Genomic DNA, 21,936 nt, shown 5'->3' on the forward strand with positions numbered 1-21,936 from the left:
TGGTCATATAATTAGAATATCATGAAAAAGTTGATTTATTTCAGTAATTCCATTCAGAAAGTGAAACTTGTATAATGTATACATTCATTCCACACAGACTGATATATTTCAAGTGTTTATTTCTTTTACTTTTGATGATTAGAACTGACAACTGATGAAAACCCCAAATTCAGTATCTCAGAAAATTAGAATATTGTGACAAGGTTCAATATTGAAGACACCTGGTGCCACACTCTAATCAGCTGATTAACTCAAAACACCTGCAAAGGCCTTTAAATGGTCTCTCAGTCTAGTTCTGTAGGCTACACAATCATGGGGAAGACTGCTGACTGGACAGCTGTCTAAAAGACGACCATTGACACCTTGCACAAGGAGGGCAAGACACAAAAGGTCATTGCTAAAGAGGCTGGCTGTTCACAGAGCTCTGTGTCCAAGCACATTAATAGAGAGGCGAAGGGAAGGAAAAGATGTGGTAGAAAAAAGTGAACAAGCAATAGGGATAACAGCACCCTGGAGAGGATTGTGAAACAAAACCTATTCAAAAATGTGGGGGAGATTCACAAAGAGTGGACTGCAGATGGAGTCAGTGCTTCAAGAACCACCACGCACAGACGTATGCAAGACATGGGTTTCAGCTGTCGCATTCCTTGTGTCAAGCCACTCCTGAACAAGACACAGCATCAGAACCGTCTTGCCTGGGCTAAAGGCAAAAAGGACTGGACTGCTGCTGAGTGGTCCAAAGTTATGTTCTCTGATGAAAGTACATTTTGCATTTCCTTTGGAAATCAAGGTCCCAGAGTCTGGAGGAAGAGAGGAGAGGCACAGAATCCCCGTTGCTTGAAGTCCAGTGTAAAGTTTCCACAGTCAGTGATGGTTTGGGGTGCCATGTCATCTGCTGGTGTTGGTCCACTGTGTTTTCTGAGGTCCAGGGTCAACGCAGCCGTCTACCAGCAAGTTTTAGAGCACTTCATGCTTCCTGCTGCTGACCAACTTTATGGAGATGCAGATTTCATTTTCCAACAGGACTTGGCACCTGCACACAGTGCCAAAGCTACCAGTACCTGGTTTAAGGACCATGGTATCCCTGTTCTTAATTGGCCAGCAAACTCGCCTGACCTTAACCCTATAGAAAATCTATGGGGTATTGTGAAGAGGATGATGCGACAGACCCAACAATGCAGAAGAGCTGAAGGTCACTATCAGAGCAACCTGGGCTCTCATAACACCTGAGCAGTGCCACAGACTGATCGACTCCATGCCACGCCGCGTTGCTGCAGTAATTCAGGCAAAAGGAGCCCCAACTAAGTATTGAGTGCTGTACATGGTCATACTTTTCATGTTCATACTTTTCAGTTGGCCAAACTTGAAATATATCAGTCTGTGTGGAATGAATGTATACATTATACAGGTTTCACTTTTTGAATGGAATTACTGAAATAAATCAACTTTTTCATGATATTCTAATTATATGACCAGCACCTGTAAATGCCAGGCTCTTGCTGTGTAATGTAATGAGTTACTATCCATAGAGAATAACAAGTAAGGTAATGTATTATGTTTTTTTAAAGTGAATAATGTGTATTACACGTTCTTGAGTAGTGACCCCAACACTGATGATGTCAAATATCAGTAGCATAATACCATCAAGAGATGGTTTTCAAAATAAAAGACTGTCTGTCTGTTAACTTCCTTGTAGATGCCTTTTGAAGTAGCCTTGATGGAGCCACAGACTGGAGCACTGCACTTCCTGCATATGGCTCTGTGGTTTCCAGGTGTTCTTGTTGGAATTGGTTCTTCAAAATGAACTAGCACAGATGACCTTTTAGGCCTTATTGTTAAACACTTAAACCCTTTTCCCCATTCTCAATTCAATTCTGAATTGTGCACAAGCATGATCCTGTGCACGTGAACATACTCATTGTGCATTCCCTTCCATTCCATCACAATCTGCTCATCACAATTGTCATTCTTGTTTTCTGCGTGTGTTCTCGGTTTGTGGCCCGTGCCAGGTGGATGTTCTGGAGTATATTCATGAGAACGAGTATGTCCATGCAGATATTAAAGCTGCCAACCTCATGCTGGGCTGCAGAGACCCTGACCAGGTAAGTCTTCTGCAGATCATGCGCTAATTATCCTGCATGTGCATAGCAGTGAGGTCTGCTCTATTCTGCAGAATACACACCTAAATGAACGCAATCAAGGGCTATGATGCTGTGTGCAAATTATGCTATTTTTGTGCAAATGAGGATTACGTCTCTGATAGGGACAGGATAAATTCCCTTTATTGGTTGAAGGGCTTTGCAATTACAAATGTGCAGTGGTGGAAGAAGTATTCAGATCCTTTACTTAAGTAAAAGTACTAATACCTCACTGTAGAAATACTCTGTTACAAGTTAAAGTCCCGCATTGAAAATGTTAATTTAGTAAAAGTATGTAGGAAAATGCAAAAACCCTCACATTTTAGAAGCTGAAAACGATGAAAACAGGTCTGTCAATCAACTAAGTGTTTAACAGGCTAATCATTTCAGCTGGACTTGGAGGCCGTTGTATTGTTGGGTAGTTTTCATTTTTAATAAAACATCATATATATGTCATATATACATGTGTTTTGTGTGCAAAAAAATCTTATTTTGTAAAGTACCTAGTAACTAAAGCCCTCAGATTAATGTCGAGGAATAAAAAGTACAGTATTTCTCTCTGAAATGTAGCGGCGCAAATGACATGAAAAGAAAAGACTCAAGTAAAGTACAGGTACCTCAAATTTGTAATTCAATACTGTGTGTGTGTGTGTGTGTGTGTGTGTGTGTGTGTGTGTGTGTCTCCCCGTCCTTCAGGTCTATCTAGCAGACTATGGGCTGTCCTACAGATACTGTCCTGATGGAGTCCACAAAGAATACAAGGAGAACCCCAAGAAGGGCCACAATGGAACCATCGAATACACCAGCCTTGATGCTCACAAAGGACTTGGTAGGCCTTCCACATATATATATATATATATATATATATATATATATATATATGTGTGTGTATGTGTATGTGTGTATGTATATATATATATATATATATATATATATATATATATATAAAATAAGTAGGACGTCTTTGATTGTCAATACATGTAAAATAGTCTTGTCTCTCCGCCCCGCCGCCCTCTGTCTGCCTCCCTCGGCTGATATTGGGAACACATTAACTGGCAAATTGCCTACATGCTCCCTCTCTTCATTGACCATCGATTCTCCATCCGCGTCCCCCTGCTGAATTCCCCGGCACTGTCTCTGTTTAACAATTCTCTAATTAGCTGAAGTCATAACCTGCATCGTGTATTCATCCCCCATTAATTAAGGGCCCTGATGTTTGGTTAAAGGGAGGCGTGAGCCACAGATAACCTCTATGAGCTCCACGCCAACCCACTCCACTACCCTCCAGTTCGATATTGTGAGTTAGCATGGCTCAGACTGCCTAATCCCCACGGTAGTGTTTCTATCAACACAATCGATAAGTAAAAGAGGGGCAGAAAATGTCCTGTCAGCAACAACAATCGGAAGTAATGTCAATTTTAATAGGATTTTGAAAAGAGTGGGAGAAAGGTGAGCTATAAAAATTGTGATACACGTTTTTTTGCTACCCTACATGAAAGAACACATTGAAAAAGTAAGCAGCCATCTTTCCACCAAGTGCTCTTAGTTCTGCAATCCTGACGTAGTTGATCATCATTTTAAACACATATGTTCTTCCGTTCACACCAGGAAACAGCGATCCGGCGATTTGCCGCAGGGTTGTGCGGCGGTGGGAGTGTCACAGAAATGGCCCATTTGTGTGATGTCCTGTTGTGTTATTTAACTCACCTACATTTTCTAGATGCACTATATTCCAAAACTATTCAACAGCTTTGGAAGAAGTTTTGAAGGGCTAACAGAAAGATGTTTATCTCTGAATTCCTTCCACACCAACATCTGTTTAAATGGTTTTCACCTTCTAATGGCTTCAGAATATACCTGATAATGTGTTTTTGCAAAAAAAGTCCAGCAAAAAAAAAGCCAGGTTTCCCCCTGCGGCCCCCACTGCCACAGCCGAAACGCACTACACTCAAAATGAATGGGCAGACCTGCGTTTGACGGCCGACGCGGGCAGTGTGAATGCAGGCTTACACTAATCTTCCGAAGAACTGAACAAACCTCCGTCTATGGAAAGAAAACCATAAAGCCTGTATCTTCCTGGATATTGTCATCTTTTTGTTTTTATTTTAGTTTTTTGCATTTTTCACTTATGCAAATATCAAAAAGCACTCTCCCCTTCCCCGACACAAATGCAGAACATGAAATATGAACAAAAAGCCTCCTCTCCCTAAGATATTGTTATCTTTAAGTGTTCAAGTATTTTCCACTGCGCATGGAGATGGAGACATGACCGAGGGGCCAGATCCTTATCGGCCCTTCTCTGACCTGATAGCACCAATCCCCGCTAAGATGTTGACAGGTTGCCATGGCGAGGTTTGGTGAACGCAGCTGGCAGAATGGCAGGCCTTTGAACCGAGAGCTAAACGGTGTAATTACCACCATTCGGTGGGCGTCCAGCGGACAGAAGACCGTCTCCAAACGACAAGACTGCAAAGCGGAAGGGGTTAAGAGTGTGACATTGCTGCATGCTTTAGGGAATCTGAATAACAATAGGAGATAATTAACAACACCATCACCGCCTCACCTCGCTGTCTAAAGCGTGTGGAGAACGTATGAGCTGTGCGGGCGTGTGTAGTTGTGTAGGTGTTTTTGTATTTATGTATTGTGTGTGTGTGTGTGTGTTTTACAAGCATGTTCCAAACTCTGTTTAAGTGTGTATGTAAATGCCACATGCATATCTCTCTGCACTGTCCTGTGTCATTGCTCATATGAGGGCAAAACGCATTAAATACACAAGAGCAGACACACAAAACACCATGATGAGCTGTGATAACGTGCCCGGAACACGCACAGAGGGCAGTGCCGCTTAATGTAGTCGCTGATCTTTTTAATTGTTAATCTATTATGGCACTCTGGGAGTTAGCAACACTTTTCCCCAGTGTCGGTATCACATGTATTTTTCATCTTTATTCTCCTTTAACAGCTCTCAGCCACAATGAAGTGTTGTAGATGATTTACAACAATGGGAAGCACTGCAACGCTGACTAAATGCATACTGTACACCCACGAGGGCAAATGGACCTAACTCTTGTTATCAGAGTTGTTTAATGAAGTGTAACACAATGGCAGTGTAATGTTGGCACCTAACGTATAGTGGCAACTTGGTACTGTTTTCACTACATGTTTGTGTATATACCTGTTTGGTTAAAAAAGTGGCCATGAAATAGGGGCGCGTGATATATCGACTCAATATCTTTATCGCAATATCACGCTGCGCAGTATTATATCGAAAGTGTCGCGATAAGTATGCAATATTTTGTGGAGCGCTGCGTCCCGTCCGTTGGCTGTGTGGCTTTTAGGTGTTTGATTTAGAGCCCGCTTGAAACGCTGTAATGATCCCGTTTCATTGGCCAGTTACCGTGCCACTTGCACATGTTAGTGCACGTCAGCACACGGGGCCACTACGTGACAAGCCAGAGCCTCAGACAGAGTGACAGTGTAAGTGAAGAAATAGACAGAGACAACTAAACGGAACGAAAAGTTGTGTCCTGTTCTCTTTATTTATATATTTTATACTGTCCAACCAGTAAAACATGTCCTGTTATCTAGACATGGTCCTTATTTATTTATTTATTTATTTATTCTAAATATATAATCTTTATGTTGTACCAGTCCAATATGACTCAGTTGAAACAAACCTTGTGTTGTAAGAAAACTTGAAACTAAGTGGGTAATAAGAGAACAGCTAGAACAGTCTGATAAATTCAGAAAATGACAACCAGGAAAAAGACACTTGTGCCGTATTACGATATCCAAAATCTAAGACGCTATCTAGTCTCGTATAAAGATATTGATATATTGCCTAGTCTGACTACACAATATGTATGTCTTTTGAGATAATCACTGATCAGATTAGTCAGATTGGGTAGTAGATTAGATTTTAAGTTGTAATGGCGTATTCATGCCGAGCCGTCACTGTACGGGGGTCACGGTCCGGTGCGCGCAGAATACACGGTATGTAGGACAAGGAGGGTGTTGGCGTCGCTCCACCGTTGTATAGTATATGAATGGAAACGCATCTACCATGTTAACAAACATTCATTACCCAGATTAACTGTGACTTCTGTGTAGTGTTACACCCCTAATAGATTTATATATTTATAATTTTTTTTTTTTTTAAACAGGGACAATGCACAAGTTAACATTAACCTTGTATAAGAACAAGGCGAGATGCATTGTACCGGGTTGTAGCACAAGTGCTATTTTCCGCCCGTAGTCCCTATTGTCTATTGACCAAAAGACATGGCATACTACACGTTGGACCCTGACCAAACATAGCTCCATGACTTTCTCGAATTGTGAAATGATGGCCGGGACTGACGTTACCGTTTTCGTCTGACGGCACCAATAACAGATGTTAACGTACGTAATCGCAGTTTTATGAATAAAAGTGCATCAATTTGGTATGATGCTCTTGATCTGAAGATGATGGTCTAATGGTCACAGGTTCAGTAAAGTGAAATAAAAATCATTCCTTTTTTTGTGCATTGCCGTGTCTACAGTTGTGCATGGAAGAGCGCTTTGTGCTCATGATGGTCACATCCTGAAAGTTGTCAAAGTAGCCGAGGTGTCGATTGTCTTGCCCTACACTACGATCTACATCCTACACGGGATAAAACCAAAAAAGTGTTGCGCGTAATATTCATTTTCATTTTAGAAAATGAATATTGCGCCCTATGACTGTTGCTTGGAATGGTGCATGTAGTCAGATTTTTCCATTAGATCCTGAATTTGGAAAAGGAAGCTGGCCTTGGACAGAAGTGTCTGTCAGAGTTAATGTGTTGTAATCAATTAATTGTTAAGAGTTTCTCAACCTTTCTCTGCTCGTTGCATGGGAAGGTAAAAATAAATCTGATTATGTAATTATATAATTATGATGGAATTCACATTAAGACTGCAGTAGTTGAGAGCTGTTGCTGTATTCTTCCTTCCCTCCATGCTCCGCTGCTCTGCTCCTACTAGAGGTGGTACGGTTCACAAAATCCACGGTTCGGTCGTATCACGGTTTTAGGGTCACGGTTTTCGGTTCTGTACGGTTCTTGTTATTTTTTCTTTTAATCTTTAACACTCCAGAAATATACTTCAGCATATGATATATAGCTAAAATTAGCATATTGAATGCATGTTGCACAATACATGCACACAGTGGCAGTTCTATCTATTGTTTTATTTCCGCTGTCATCATAGGTAACATGAAATCCCAAATGTTCCCACACACCAGACTATATACGACGCTGGCGCATCCTCCAACTCCGGGCAGCCTTCCTCATCTCTCCCACTTGACGTGACCTGCAGCAGCAGCACTCCACACTCCACCTGAGGAGCGGTCGGCTCGGCGCCTCTCAAAATCTGACGAAAATCTTTTAAACTGACCTTTGTCGATCAAAAAAGCAGACAGATTCAGCCGCTGTATGGCCTATTTCTCGCTTAAAATGTTTTCAGAAACACTTTTCGGTGAACTATTTTCGTAAAATACGAGATCGTGTTCAGAACGAGACGCCATTAGAGTCTGTTTTGAAATTTGGGAGCAGCAACAACCACGTGACGCGTTCGTCCAATCGGCTGCCATGTGTTGTGTTCATGTTGCTCATCCCCCTCGTCGTTTCCAGTAAGTGTTTTAACATAGGTGTGTAAAGTGGGCACATCTGAACCTGAACTACACACCGTTCATCTAAACACACTGCCCACACTGCCATGACACAGAGCTGGATTTAAATCTGCAAAATATCTCTTTAACAAAAAAGAAATCTCTTTAAATTCTTCTTGGAACACCCACGCGGTTTTGTAGCCTCAAAGTTGAGTGGTTATAGGGTTTGTGATGACAACATGGAAGGACATCAGCTAACAGCACTCCTCTCAAAGGCCCTTCCTATGGAGTCAGTGTCAACATCAGTCTCTAACCAGCTCTCCCATTCTGGTCTTGGGAGATGATCCTCATTGATTGTTGAGCTCCCCTGCTGGGTCCAGGCAGTTTATTGTTCCCTGCTAACTCCATAGTTTGTCGTTAAGGCACACCTCCGAACTTGCACTCTTCTCATGAACACATCCCTACAACTTGATTTTCTGTGCCATGTTGAAGATTCCCAGATATGATGGCCTAGTTAAAAAAAAAAAAAAAATGGCATTCTTAGAATACAAATTTGTCATTGTGTAATCCGGTTACTTCCACCCATTCCATGTTATCTGGTCCTGTGTGGCAGTGACCACACTTCTTCGTCTTCTGCGTCTCCTTTAGACCAGTCGGTTGGCTGAGGAGAATCAATGCTGGTCGCGGCTCAGGGAGGAGATTTCTCCCCTCTGATGGAGCCAGTCGATAGGTAATTTCTCTGGAGACGTGTGGCAGCCGTTACAGTATTGAGCTGCTAAAACTCCCCGGGCTCGACCCCTCCGGATGGACTTGGTCAACAAGTATTGATAGACCTCACACATTAATGTAGACCCCTGCAATCACACACTCGCAACAAGACGCAAACGCACTCTAGACTCGTTCTTAAAGAAGTCTTAGTACATGGGATATCACACTGGTATCATACATGCAAGTTTTCATGTCTTCATTCAAATCCCTAATATGGAATTATGTTGTCATACCTGCCTCCCTGATCAAATTCCAAAGTTCTGATTGATTATTTTTTTTTTGGTTACAATTCACGAAAAGCCTTTTTACCCTCAAGACAATTAACCGACAATAACAATTTTACAGTAGATGGCAGTCGGCACGCCCCTGTAATAGATTGTATAGCCTATTTTTTTAACATGCAATCCTTTTTTGTAGTACTTATAGGTAGTATTAATTGGTTAAAATTGTTACTTTATTATACAATGACTATGGATAAGTACCTCATCAGGGTTCAACACAAAGGTATTTTTTTACTTGTCCGTTCAGGCAAGTAAAAAAAAAATCAAGAGTACATTTTTACTGGCCCTTTAGACTATTTTTTTATTTTTTTTGAGGAAAAACGTTGGGGAAAAAAAGTTTGAAAAGAATGGGGGGGGAAAAGCCATGGAAAACCATGTCAAAAAATATCAAAAACATTTTTACACTTCGAAAAAAAAGAGTCAAAAAAAAGTGTAAGACAAAAGCCATTCAAAACGCATCAAAAATGTAAACAAAAACGTCAATTTTTTCGAAAAAAGTAAAAAGTGTAGAATAATGTTGAATAAACCCCGTCAAAAGCATCAAGCGCCAACACAATTCTTGATTCAAATCAAATGATTGATGCGATGACGACCAAACGGGTAACTGGGTTGTTTACTTGTTTATTTACTTGCCCGACGTGAACGTTTCACTTGCCCCCAGGCCATCGGGCAACCCTTATTGTTGAACCCTGCTCATACAACCCCACTTCAAAAAATCTGAACTAAATACTTGAATAAATACAGGTAAGATGACTTTCGAGCGTGGACTGAAGTGTAAAACGTGACCCAAAAACTTAGTTTGAGCGTGAATGTAGTGTATGAGCGAATCTTCAGACCGGAGTCTTTACAGTGACAAACACGGTGACGGCTGACTTATATGAACGGGTCCAACGCGGGTCGAATACGCATCGACAGGTCCACATTCTATACATCTGGTGTATGGAATGTCTGTCTCCTCCTCACTGCCCTGCGTTTTTATACACTATGATGGAAAAGGAACCAAAAAGCGAGACAAGCTCTCATCTTTGACATTTCTTTTGAGACATGATACACTGGCTGTATCCCACCCCTCTGCCCCTTTCTCCTCCTGTTACTGCACTTTAATACATACTATGCCATTTGCACAGGTACATTTACAAAATGTGCACGTTTGTAATATAGTGTAATTCGCAATAATTCTGTAGTCTGTAAATAATGTTAATGTGTTTTTTGTTTTTTTTATCTACTGTGTATGTGCACTGTTTGTTGGAAAGCGATGACATTTCGTTACATATGTGCCAGCCTGCACATTGTGTAATGTATATAATAATATTGAATTGAATCTGCTACCTTACGGTGGAACCACAGCTCCACTCGCTCACCTCGCTCGCTCTTTGACCGCCGGTAGCACCGTAGCCTTGAGTAATATTGACTATTAAGACGGAATCTGGATCTTCTGACAACCTTGTCTTTTTGTCTCTTTATAGCTCCATCGAGACGTGGCGACCTCCAGATTTTGGGTTTTTGTCTTCTTCACTGGTTATGCGGGTCTCTGCCTTGGGACAAAGTTCTCAAGAACCCAACTCAGGTCCAGGAGGCCAAGGCCAGGTCGGTCGTCACTTGTACGGTTTCTACAGCCGTGACTTAATGACCTGTAACGAAACGTATAGCCATGTACTACATGTACTACTCTCAAGGGATGTGTCCTTACTTACAATTTATACTCTTCATTTGTTCAAGTACACACAATAAGAGCCTGTGGGTAATTATTTGGGTAGCAAAGACTTGCACTGAGCTGAAATGGAGTCCTGCCCTAATAATGTCTATGTATTAATTTACTCATCTACCAAAATGCATTTGAATATTTTTTAAATACTTCTCATGGCAATTATTGATTTATGCGATTCATTTACATTAATTCATGCCGAAGCATATTTTTATTTGCATGACATCCCTGGATATAACGTTACAACATTCAACACACTAATAAAGTTATTTGAGTATGATTGTAACAGCGCTGGGCTTCCCTATGGTTGAATTCACTACATAATGTGTGTCGTAGTTTACTCACCTAATCCTAAATAAGCAAGTTAGCGAGCTAGCGCACCCCGCTGCCTCCGCCTCACTCCCCAACAAATAATTAAAACAAATAAGTGTACTGGCTGTCAGTGTTTTGTTTTTTTGATGAACATCCTGCAGGGCAGTTTGCTTTGACTTGGATTGGCCGTGTTCTCCTGCTGTGTTCTTCCCACCCTAATATCTACCCCCGACCTCCATCTCATAATGTTTCTGTCCTCACCGTTTTATCTCCTCCTCCTCCTTCCTCAGGCTGATGGATAATCTGCCAGACTCAGTCCTGCAGCTGTCGATGAGTGGAGCCAGCACAGGTAAGCCCGGGCGGGCCACAGGACGTCATTTACACTTCTTACGATAAACGGAGAATTTGGAAGTAATATTGGTGCGTTTCATTTGTACTCAGAAGTTGGATTTTCTGAGGTCAAAGTCGGAAACGTGCCCCCTGACCTCGGATTTCCGAGCCCGGAACTCGGACAACCTCGCAGTACCCCGAGCTCAAAATCCAACATGGCTGCTCCGTGCATCAACAGTAGTTAAAGCTATAGTAACATACAGTTTATTGTAGAGATGCACCGATTGACTGACTGGCCCGGAATTGACCTGCCGGTCAGTCTGACGTATGCCGATTTTATGCAGGTCAAACATCAGCGCCACACGTGCACACACAGGGTTTCCGCTGTATGCATGTAGCAGCGGCGCAGTGCCGCTCAATCAGCTGTTTATGAAATGTCATAAAGTTGTAATTATACACGGCCGTCAGCTTTACTGATCTCAGGCGAACGGCTCCGCTCTCTCTCCCCTCTGAGGCTGAAAAACTGGAACATGAAAACCACACTCACACGGGTCCCGTGAAATATGACAGCTACAGTTTATCGGAAAATGGCGTTGGGCACACTGACTTCGATGGGTTTACTGTTTATCAGACCCCAGATGAGACAAGGAGCTAACATTAGCGAACGCTGTGGTCCCTCTGCCTCCGACGCCCCGCTGGCCGCTGTAGGAGACGCTGTAAAAAAAAAGAAGAGACGCTGTATTCCTCCGACACGCTGTACTAACGTTACTGTTTAAAACGTTTTCCAGGTTAGTGGGGACGCATACCGCTCCAAACCAACGCTAAAAACGTAGTAATCTTCCCTCAGCGTTTAGTTTTGTTGCTAAACTGTGTGTAAAATGAGCAGTGGCGTTAAATCATCTGTTTCAGGTAACGGCACTCTAGGGTACCGTCTATTTGCTGGATTGTTCCGAGGTAACCGTCTGTAGCTAACGTTAGCAGACAGCAACGGTGTTCATATTTATGCACAATGACACATGAAGCAAAATTGCTAAAAAAAGGAACTACACGCTGTTTTCAGGTAACGTTACTGTTGACGTTCAAACAGGCCTGTGTGTGTGTGTGTGTGTTTTGAGAAATATCTTTATACTGCATTAAGGCTGTATTTATTTTATTGCCATTACCTGTTAATCGGTGCATCTCTATTCATCAGCACTTCTGTCTTATTTGTATCTCACTAAATCAGTCGTACACACAGTCCTGTCCAACTTCTATCTGTAGACATGTTGTTACGCTGTTTGTATACACAAAAACCGTAATCCGTTGTTATCAACTGGTATTGCTAACAATGGCTAGCCTGGCTAGAGCTAACCCAACAATGAAAAATCCGACTTGTAAATGGAACGCAGTCAACTCGGGTGTGACATCATTCCCAGCTCCGGCTTCCGAGTTCCGAGGTAAATGGAACGCACTATAAGACAACAAGCCTGTTGAGGAGAGGAACTGCTTGTATTTATGATTTGAAACTGTGGTCGAAGAAGTATTCAGATCCTTTACTGAAGTGAAAGTAGCAACACAGCAATGCAAATATACTCCATTAAAAGTAAAGTTTCTGCATACAAAATGCTGCAGTCTAATCTTCCGTTCTTTTAAGGGAGATCTCGAGTGAAGGGCAGAGCCAAGACTAATTCAGCTAGTGTGCTGACATCATAGACTGTTAATATACAGTCTATGGCTGACATGCACAGGGCGTATGGGTTATGGCTGTTTTTAGTGATTGAAGCTTTGTTAATCATTTTCTTTATTTGCTGAGCCCAATAGATGGCCCTCTCTGTTGAACAAATTTATTTTTTTTTTAAACCAAGAGTTTCTGTGTGGGCTCAGAAAATAAAATGGTTCAGAGAGCTTAAAGAAGCTTTATTTGGCCATCACTAGCTGTTATGCAACAAGATTCCTGTATGAATAGACAACATATTTAAGACTGTTTCCAGTCATAAAAAAGAATCATGAAAAGCATTTAAAAACAAGGATAATTTTTGGTTTCTCACGTTTTCCCCTTTGCGAATTTGTCAGCTAGCATCTAAAATCTAGCCTGGCTCCACCCTCCTACGTACTTCCACTCAATTTTCATTGTCCTTCAGTACTCCGTCTGGGTTTGCGGTATAGTCTTGGGTTTTCTCCGACCAAATATTTGGCGGTCCAATCAGCGAACAGAGGGAGTGGCTGAGAACGATGACGTTGAGGTCGTGACGTGCGCTAGTTTGAGTTGTAGTTCCGTAATGGCGGCGGAGAAAGATGCCGTCCGTTGTGGCAACGCTGCCAAATATCCAGAAGTTAAAGCCCGAGCAAGAACAATCTTTGCTGAGTTGTGTTGGTGGCCATGATGTCGTGGCCCTCCTCCCCCACGGGGTTCGGGAACAGTAAGAATTTCCAGCTCGCTCCGTTAGTGGTGAAGGAGTTGGCTAAGGCTAACGCTTAGCGATGCTAAGCCGACAGTTGTTGTCGTCTCCCCTCTTGTTAGCCTGGTCCTACCAGACAGTACGTAGGAGGGCGGAGCCAGGCTACCAGAGTGGCTCTGGGCAGATCCAATAGTTTTAAACTTCAACAGAGTACCCGCCTTCAAGGTAGTTAACACTTGTCAATGGAGAGAGGCCAGACTCTCTGTACAAATGAAACGTACCAGAGACCAGGCTAATGGACCAGAGTCTGGTAGGACCAGGCTATCTAAAATGAAGGACAAACTACAATTCACATAGACTGCACTCTAATGCCGTGTTTCCGCCACATGGTGTGTCCTCTGCTCGACTCAAATTACTTTGGGTACAAGGTCCTTTTCTCTATTTCCTTTATCCACTGTGGATAGTACCTGCGGCATTTTTAGCTGATCTCTATAGACGCGTGAAACAGCTGTAATTTCAACGCAACACTTGCCGTATCCTTACATCGGCAAACGCAGAGAGGAAAGTCTGCACTTCAATCGTACACTGTAGTGTACACCGCAGTGTGTGGCTTTTTTTCCTTTTTTTTGTTAAACCTGGGGAGGGATGTGGATTCGGCTAGCCTATGGTCTATAAGTTAGATCAAAGCATCTGTTTGCATAGTCACATTTCTTTCCTTCCCCAGCTCCACGCTCTTGTCAAAAAATCGTCTCGTCCGGTTTAAAAAAAACAATGTGATGTCGATGGCCAATTTGCCAAACTTGAGGCCTTTAAAAACAGCAGTCCACACACCGCCGGGTGACGTCTCTCCGCTACTTCCACTATTTTTACAGTCTGTGTCCAAAAGTCTGTAGAAACGAGTCCAGACGTGGCCGGGTTGGCTCAGTGGGTAGAGCAGGCGCACATATACTGAGAGGTTTATGCCTCGACGCAGAGGTCCAGGGTTTCGAATCCGACCTGTGACGATTTCCTGCATGTCTCTCCCCCCCCCCCCACCTAGCTGTCCTGTCAAAAATTAAAGGCGGAATAGCCCCCCGAAAAAAGAACAATGATTCAGACTAAATCCTCCTCCTGCCAAAGCTTTCCACCCACAATACAACACTCCGTCTCTCCCTCAGTTCCCCGAAGCTCCTGAATAACTTTTGTACCAATTAATAGGCTGTCCCATTGACACGCCTTTCAAAGTTTGTCGTGTTTTATCTCACGTCTTTTATAAGGAGAGGTCACACCTGTGTGAGGGCTTAGTGTGTGATGTATGTTTGGGACCGGGTGCTCCTTTGCTGACAAGGCCCGGCTGCCCGCCACAGATAAGAGCCAGGGTATGCATCAACTCTGTGTGTGTGTGTGTGTGTGTGTGTGTGTGTGTGTGTGTGTGTGTTACAAGGACTACCGCAGTATGTGTCATACACATTGTCTGGCCAGTGTGTGATGCATCATGGCTGTGTATGTGACACACACACAAACACTATGCATATCCATAGCTGTGCGTATGCCTAATCTCTGTGGGGAGATACATTGCCAGCAGTGTATTATCTGGACCGTGAGACCTTCAGGTTCATCCTGCCTTTGCCGCCGCATGACTCAAGTGTCCCAGAAAAGATTTCATACCGAGGACTCAGCATTACTAAAGACAAAATAGTATTGCTGTGGACTTCTGTACTTCTACACTTGCTATTTACCCGGATGGTGCACTCTTAGCAGTCAAAACGTTGGAAGTGTGGAACGTGGATGTAAAGTGTGGAACGATGGACACTACTCGCACTAAACGGTCGCCATCTTTGGCTACGGAGGGGAAGGCACGGGACCACTTTATACTTCTGAATGTGGCGGGCGAGGAAGCTGCAGCGTTTAGTATTGAAAGGACGAAACACAAACTACACAAATGTAATCCCTACTAGAGGTGTGAGTGTGACGAGATCTCGTCCCGCGAGATTTTGCGAGATTGGCGATACACAAGTGCAGAATTACGCTGGTACTACCGAGGACCAATGCATAAATCAATCGGCGTCTGGATCTGTCACAGAGAGCGGGGCTCAGCTCCGACACACACACACACACACACACACACACACACACACACACACACACACACACACACACACACACAGAGAGAGCTGCGGTTCGGACGGAGCGAAAGTTACATTTGCCTCTGCAGTTTGTTAAAGTCACAGTGAGACACGGCAATGCCGGTAAAGCGGACACAAGTGTGGTTACACTTCTCAAAACGTCACGCAGACACCATTTACTGCAATATAATATAACGGCAAGATCGCCGTGCAGTTAATAACAGTTGCACTTCAGAGGTAGACAGGTGTTCTCTATTGCCCTGGTGACTGACTGACAGGCACAAGACAAAAGCGTTCATATGTCCTGGTGACTGACTGACAGGCTGTGGGTGTAGGGCATGCCAAGGGAACTTTTTATTTCTATAGCACCCTTCAGCAACAAGGCAATTATAAAACATGAAGGAGCAATTAAAAACGGTCATGAAAATGAAACGGGCTACAAAGAATAAGATACAGATACAAGAATACAAGTTTGTGCAGCGTGAGAAGTGAATCATTATTTGTGTTAATAGGTTGTAGGGACGGGTTTGGGAGGAGAGAGGGGCGCCGCAGTTTTTAGGTCTGAAGAGGTTAGTTATGCAGGAGAGAAGCCATTTGAGTTTGTGGCAAAATCTTTCCCAGTGCTCCTGTTTCAGTTTGTGACCTTCGATTTAATTCAAGACTATTTGGTTCCACTTTACTTGAAGGTATCTACGTAAGAGTGACATAACTGTCATGAACGTGTCATAAACAAGTCATAAACGTTTATGACAACGCTTTTAGTGTCATTCGGTCTTTGTCATGACAAGTTAGGGTTAGAGTTAGGGTTAGGCTTCATGTGTCATGACAGTGTCATGTCACTCTTATGTAGATACCTTCAAGTAAAGTGTTACCGACTATTTTGCCGATGTCATATTTCATCATTTTAAGTTTTCTTTAAAATAGTGTTAGAGTCTCGTGAGCCGAGTGTCTTGTCACACCCCTAATACAGTATACGTGTACTTTTATATTTTTCAAGAGGTACCACTACACTGCCATCAGTTAGTGAGTAGTCTATATCCTTGACGTTCCATTTCCAGCACCGCCCATGACGATGGTGATTGGTTTAAGCCGGGCGGACGACAATCCGCCCGGCTTAAACCAATCACCATCGTCATGGGCGGTGCTAAACATCGGAGAAAAGCCGCAGTGCCGCTGCAAAATAGGCTCGGAAGGAACTTGTTTTGGTGGAACGTGTAAGTTTCAAAGTTGTTTGTCGTGCGAGAGAAAACTCAGATTGGACAGATAGTCTAGCTAGCTGTCTGGATTTACCCTGCAGAGATCTGAGGACCAGTTAACCATAGTCCTCACAAATCCACCGGAGGTTAGAACTACAACACAAAGGAAGCCCAAGGCAACGGATATCCGGCCTAAATGAGTGAAATCCGGCAGATTTTCTGGTGGCAACGGAGCAATCCCGGAAATGGAACGTCAAGGTAATGCTCCGCCTGGCCGCAATTGACCGTTAAACAAAAGAAGAGTCATTTTCGGGTCAGTGCATAACGGCCGTGCGTGATTTGAGAAAACACTGCCCTTTTTAATTTACAAACCACACAAGTGAGTGCATAGTGTACGACATGTGAGTGTACGACATGTGAGTGTACGACATGTGAGTGTACTCACGCAAGTATCCGAATTGAGAACCAAATCATTGTCTGATAACGGATTGTGCAACAGATGACACATGTTATCAAATGGCCCGATTGCTCTGGCTAGGTCCGTTATTTTCTTCAAACATTCTGACTTAAATCTTTGACTGGTTGTCGATCGTTTACTCTCTTCCTGTCTTCAGATGAGGTGGCCGCATTACTCAGGTATGTGAAAACTCTGGACTACCAAGATAAGCCAAACTACCAGCACCTCAAACAGCTGTTGGCCAGTGACGTCACGGGAAGACTGGACTTCTCCATGCCGCAAGGAGCTTCAGGGGAGTCCACCACCAAGGGACAAGACCGCCCCGCCAGGGAAAAGGTGAGAACGTGGCGAGGTCAGGGGCCTGTTGAAGGATGCAACAAGGGGATTTTTTTTTTTTTATCACCCTGCGTCTGAGTTGAGGCTGCACAGCCAACACCATCCTTCAATATTCAATCTAAAGCACGGTGTGTTTATTTGGATAACTGTTGGGCTCCATGTGCTCCGTGCAACGCCCCACGGCTCAGGCGCGCATTTTAAGGGGAGCGGAGCCGCTTCTGGAACACGCCGCGGTGCGTCTGGCGGAATCACAAGCATCGTCTAGAGTTGCCGCGATCAGCTCCGACCGCCGCGGTGCAGCTGCGCCCGGTGGAATCCAGGTGTTAGGCCGCCCACTCATTTCCAGGTGTGACTGGTTTAAGTCGAGTTCCATATTGTCTCGAGTCAAATGGTCACAAAACACATTGGGGTGGCCCGCCCATCCATTGCATTTGCTGCCCATGAATATTGTGACCCACTGTAATAACGACAGAGATTCATACATTCAATATGACGTCAACCCCCTGTCATGTACTACTCGTCAGTCAGCTCTCGTTAATTCAACTGGAAATGCAGCAAGGTATGACAGTCAAATGAACAGTGCTGCACTGTTGTTGTGTGCACGCCAACCCTAACAGCGCAGAGTGCATAGTGTTAGCGGGCCCAGAATGCTGGTATCGAAACCAGAGCTTGTCAAACGGTTAGCCTAGCCCCCGGAAAACTGGAACTATTCTTCTCGGGGCTTTACGCAGCCCAACATGCTTGGAGATGTTTGCGTGGCTGTTTTTTTGTATGTACATCTTGTATGCTGTACTTATTTCTTTCTGATACAATAAGTATTAATGTGTCTATATCCTATATACATTTTTAAAGTGGGTATGGAGCACATACAGTAGACTATAAAGCAGTGTGGAATTTACATATGGTGTTGTATAGAAAATGTGTTGTGTTTTTAGGGGCTGTATGTGTCCTTGCTACAGAAAGTGTAAACACGTATTAGCTTATTAGTTTGAAGCATCTGATAACTGGTTTTTATTTAAAACAAAAATGCAGTCAGTCAGTGGGGTTGCATTCAGCCGAACGTTCAACAACTCAAGTGTTGGTCACAAAGATTCCCGTTCCCTCCGTTGAGGCTCTTAACCCCCCCAGAGTGCAGGAACGTGACAGCGGTAAAGGGCAGGATTAACCTGCTCCCACCCACCAACGAGTGTGCCAACCAGGGGCTGGGCAGGTGTATAAGCTGGAGAAGGATTCCCCCTCCAACTCACCAGGATCACTTCTTGACCCCTCGGGCCCGGCGAGTGCCCTCTCAATGGCCCAATTTGAAGAAGTTGATGACACACACTTTCCACAGCACAGGGTGTCTCCAATTATGCTCCCGATTTGCTCTCCTCTCCTTGTGTCATTTCATTTCCATGCTAAAGTGCTGGCCAGTTTGATCCCTAGTTAAACAGAAGTGGCCATTTACTGGCGGTGTAGTGCGGAGGGTAAATGTCAGCAGAGATAAAGGCCATCCAGCGGGCGCGTTCACTGAATCATTTGCCACTAGTGTTGTATAAATATATCATTATTTTATGGACGATTATAGTCGGGCAAAGTTTTATTTAAGAAAAGTCAAACAAAAGAAAGCAACCCGACATTTTAGTGCCACCTGAAGGAAGTTGCCGTACAAAAGCAGCTAACACTGGGTTCAATTTCATGGGGAATGTTAAAACACGGTAACATAGCAGCACCTAATGCTGTACATCTATGCAACATAAGCTATTTGCACGGCAGTAGTATTACTGGGGGACCTCGTGTGTGTAAAACAAATTAGCCCCTGACGTCTGTGTTTCGTGCAGCACACTCGCACAGGATAAGCAAAGTGTGTTTTACTTAAACTTACTGACATTACCCCCCACATATGATGGCAAGGCTTTCATTCATAATTGCCAACGCAGCCAATACAACCCCGAGTCACAGTGATGCCGAATCCCTCTGGACTAATATCATCACACAACCTCTGCAGCGGAGTTTTTACTTGATAAATTACAGCCGAGGCAGATTCGCACAGGATCTAAGATCACAGAAGACTTCCGCAAGTATTACAAACTGCTAGAGGTGCCCAGGTAACACTAGTCCCGTGCGTAAAGGGCTTTAACAATGCAAGGTAAGAGTTCAGTGGTAAAAAAAAAAGAGCTTGGGTGTCGTCGGACAGCGGGAAGGACGCGGAAATGTTGCAGATTGAATCATCCAAGCATTGTCTCAACAGAAAGCAGGACGAGCCAGAGGGCCCTCCAGAGCCAAGGCCGTGGCCACAGAGCTGGATGACGAACAAGAGGAGGAGGAGAAGAAGATGAAGTCTAAACCGGCGCCGGCTCGCCACATAAGAGGACCACCCCGCCCCAAACCTCAGTCACAACCGGTAAGGGCTGAAATCGGGCTGGGCAATGTATCCATATTATATCCACATCGATATATGAGCAGGGTTTCCGCGGGGTCTTTAAAAGCATAAAACATAAAAACATTTCTAAATCAAAATTTTAGGCCTTAAATTCCCTGAAGAATTGTGTTCTCGGCCTAAAATCCTTTTCAACAGGTCTACATGTTCATCTTCCAATATCTCCAGCAGAAAAGATGTCCGCACTCGTTAGCTAAAATAATGCAAATGCCCCTATATTGCGATTTTTCTTTTGGTTTTAAACTGAACGAAAAAGAAAAGCCAGAGAACATGAACAGTCAATCATCGGTGCTTTTCGCAAAGGCAACAAAATAATGTATAAACATTACAGTCAACGGTGGCCAGACGGTAGTTTTAAGTAAGTCATTTTTAGAACTGTAATTGTTTTATTAAGTACTCTTATTGGTTCTCAGTTGGCAAGTACCCGAATGTAAGTACTTGGTGTAAAACAAAAATTGGTGTCGATGCACCCTGAGATGAGAGTTTCTCTCATCTCAGGGTGAACAAACCCAGAGTTTCTCTCATCTCAGGTATTTTCCGCGGCTTTCGTTGCCATTTGTCACGTTGCCTAAGATTGTGTACAAGTGTACTCGCCCTGTTGTTACCCTTTTGGTTACTTCGAGTGATGACGTCCTGTCACTGTTCCAGTTGCTTGGGGAGAGTGAGCGGATGACAGTTCGCTTGGGTTCAGTAGAGCAGACGGCTCTGCAGCGGAAACCCCGTTGTGCGTCTGGCCTATTTCTGATACCGTGGCGGCAGAAACGAATAATCAACATAGAGGAAACACTGGTATCCCAATCCAGCGACGCGCGCGTTCACATGAAAGAGGCGGTGTTTCGGGTGCCCGGATAGCTCAGTTGGTAGAGCGGGTGCCCATATATGGGGGTTTGCTCCTCTGCGCAGCGGGCCCGGGGTGCGACTCCGACCTGCGGCCCTTGGCTGCATGTCGGTCCCCCTCTCGCTCACCCTTTCATTTCTTCAGCTGTCCTGTTGATAAGGGCCTAAAAATGGCCAAAAAATAATCTTAAAAAAAAAGAAGAAAGAGACAGTGTTTGCGCAGCATGACCAATCGCAAACATCTACCAGAGCAGCATATTTTACACGGTTTTTCAGGCAAAACGCAATACAGTCGCTGCTTCCTAAAACAGGAAGGAAAGCTGGCAAAAAAATAGCCGACGCTGTAAATGCGTAAATCACAACGCTTATCAATATCACTTCTCCATCAGTCTGGCACAAGATCTGACCATAATTACACTTATGTTTTCTATAAACGTTGCTTTAGCCTTTTATTTCAGTTGCAACCCTGGCAGTGGTAAGCGATCGTCTGAGCAAATGAAATATAATTTAAACCGAACACGGCTCAACAAGCCGACAAATAGCCTGTACGTAATTCCCTCCGCTGAAAATCTATATCTTTCATAAAAATACCCATCAGGGAATGTTAACGGGGTTGACGGTCTCTAAATGTTTTCTCTAAAACACTTTTTCTGAGTGCACCTCTCTCTCTCTCTCTCTCTCTCTCTCTCTCTCTCTCTCTCTCTCTCTCTCTCTCTCTCTCTCTCTCTCTCTCCCACCGAGCTCCACCTGATCTTCTAAGAACGGTGACGCCGTTATCAACCGAGTATTGATTGGTCGGTAGGCGGTGCTTTAACACCGGTTGATCTCTAATCTCCAACATTAACCTGCTCCCCAACAGAACAGATCCTCAGGGTGTTGGACCATTGGTGTTCCCTAAACCCTTTCCCAAAAACACTGGTTGTCCAATCACGGTCTAGCGTTGCATTTTTTTTTTTTATTACGCCGACTTAACCCAGTAACAAGTGTTCCACCGTCGTCATACACAAAACCCTGGGTCGAACCTGAAGTTACCTCGTTAATGCCAAAT

The 21,936-nt window shown here is 43.7% G+C and overlaps 1 protein-coding gene across 2 annotated transcripts in view; it reads left to right on the plus strand.

Annotated features, from left to right (window-relative positions):
* LOC144531951 (serine/threonine-protein kinase VRK1-like) overlaps positions 1-21,936 on the plus strand; it is a 35,589-nt gene that overhangs the window by 11,132 nt on the left and 2,521 nt on the right. For both annotated transcript variants that reach the window (XM_078272340.1, XM_078272341.1), the window contains 6 exons: positions 2,010-2,102; positions 2,835-2,967; positions 10,280-10,400; positions 11,121-11,179; positions 17,454-17,632; positions 19,863-20,015. In XM_078272340.1, the coding sequence (XP_078128466.1) occupies positions 2,010-2,102; positions 2,835-2,967; positions 10,280-10,400; positions 11,121-11,179; positions 17,454-17,632; positions 19,863-20,015 (738 nt within the window). The remainder of the gene's footprint in view (positions 1-2,009; positions 2,103-2,834; positions 2,968-10,279; positions 10,401-11,120; positions 11,180-17,453; positions 17,633-19,862; positions 20,016-21,936) is intronic.

This window comes from Sander vitreus, chromosome 17 (assembly GCF_031162955.1).
Source record: "Sander vitreus isolate 19-12246 chromosome 17, sanVit1, whole genome shotgun sequence".
Lineage (NCBI taxonomy): Eukaryota > Metazoa > Chordata > Actinopteri > Perciformes > Percidae > Sander > Sander vitreus.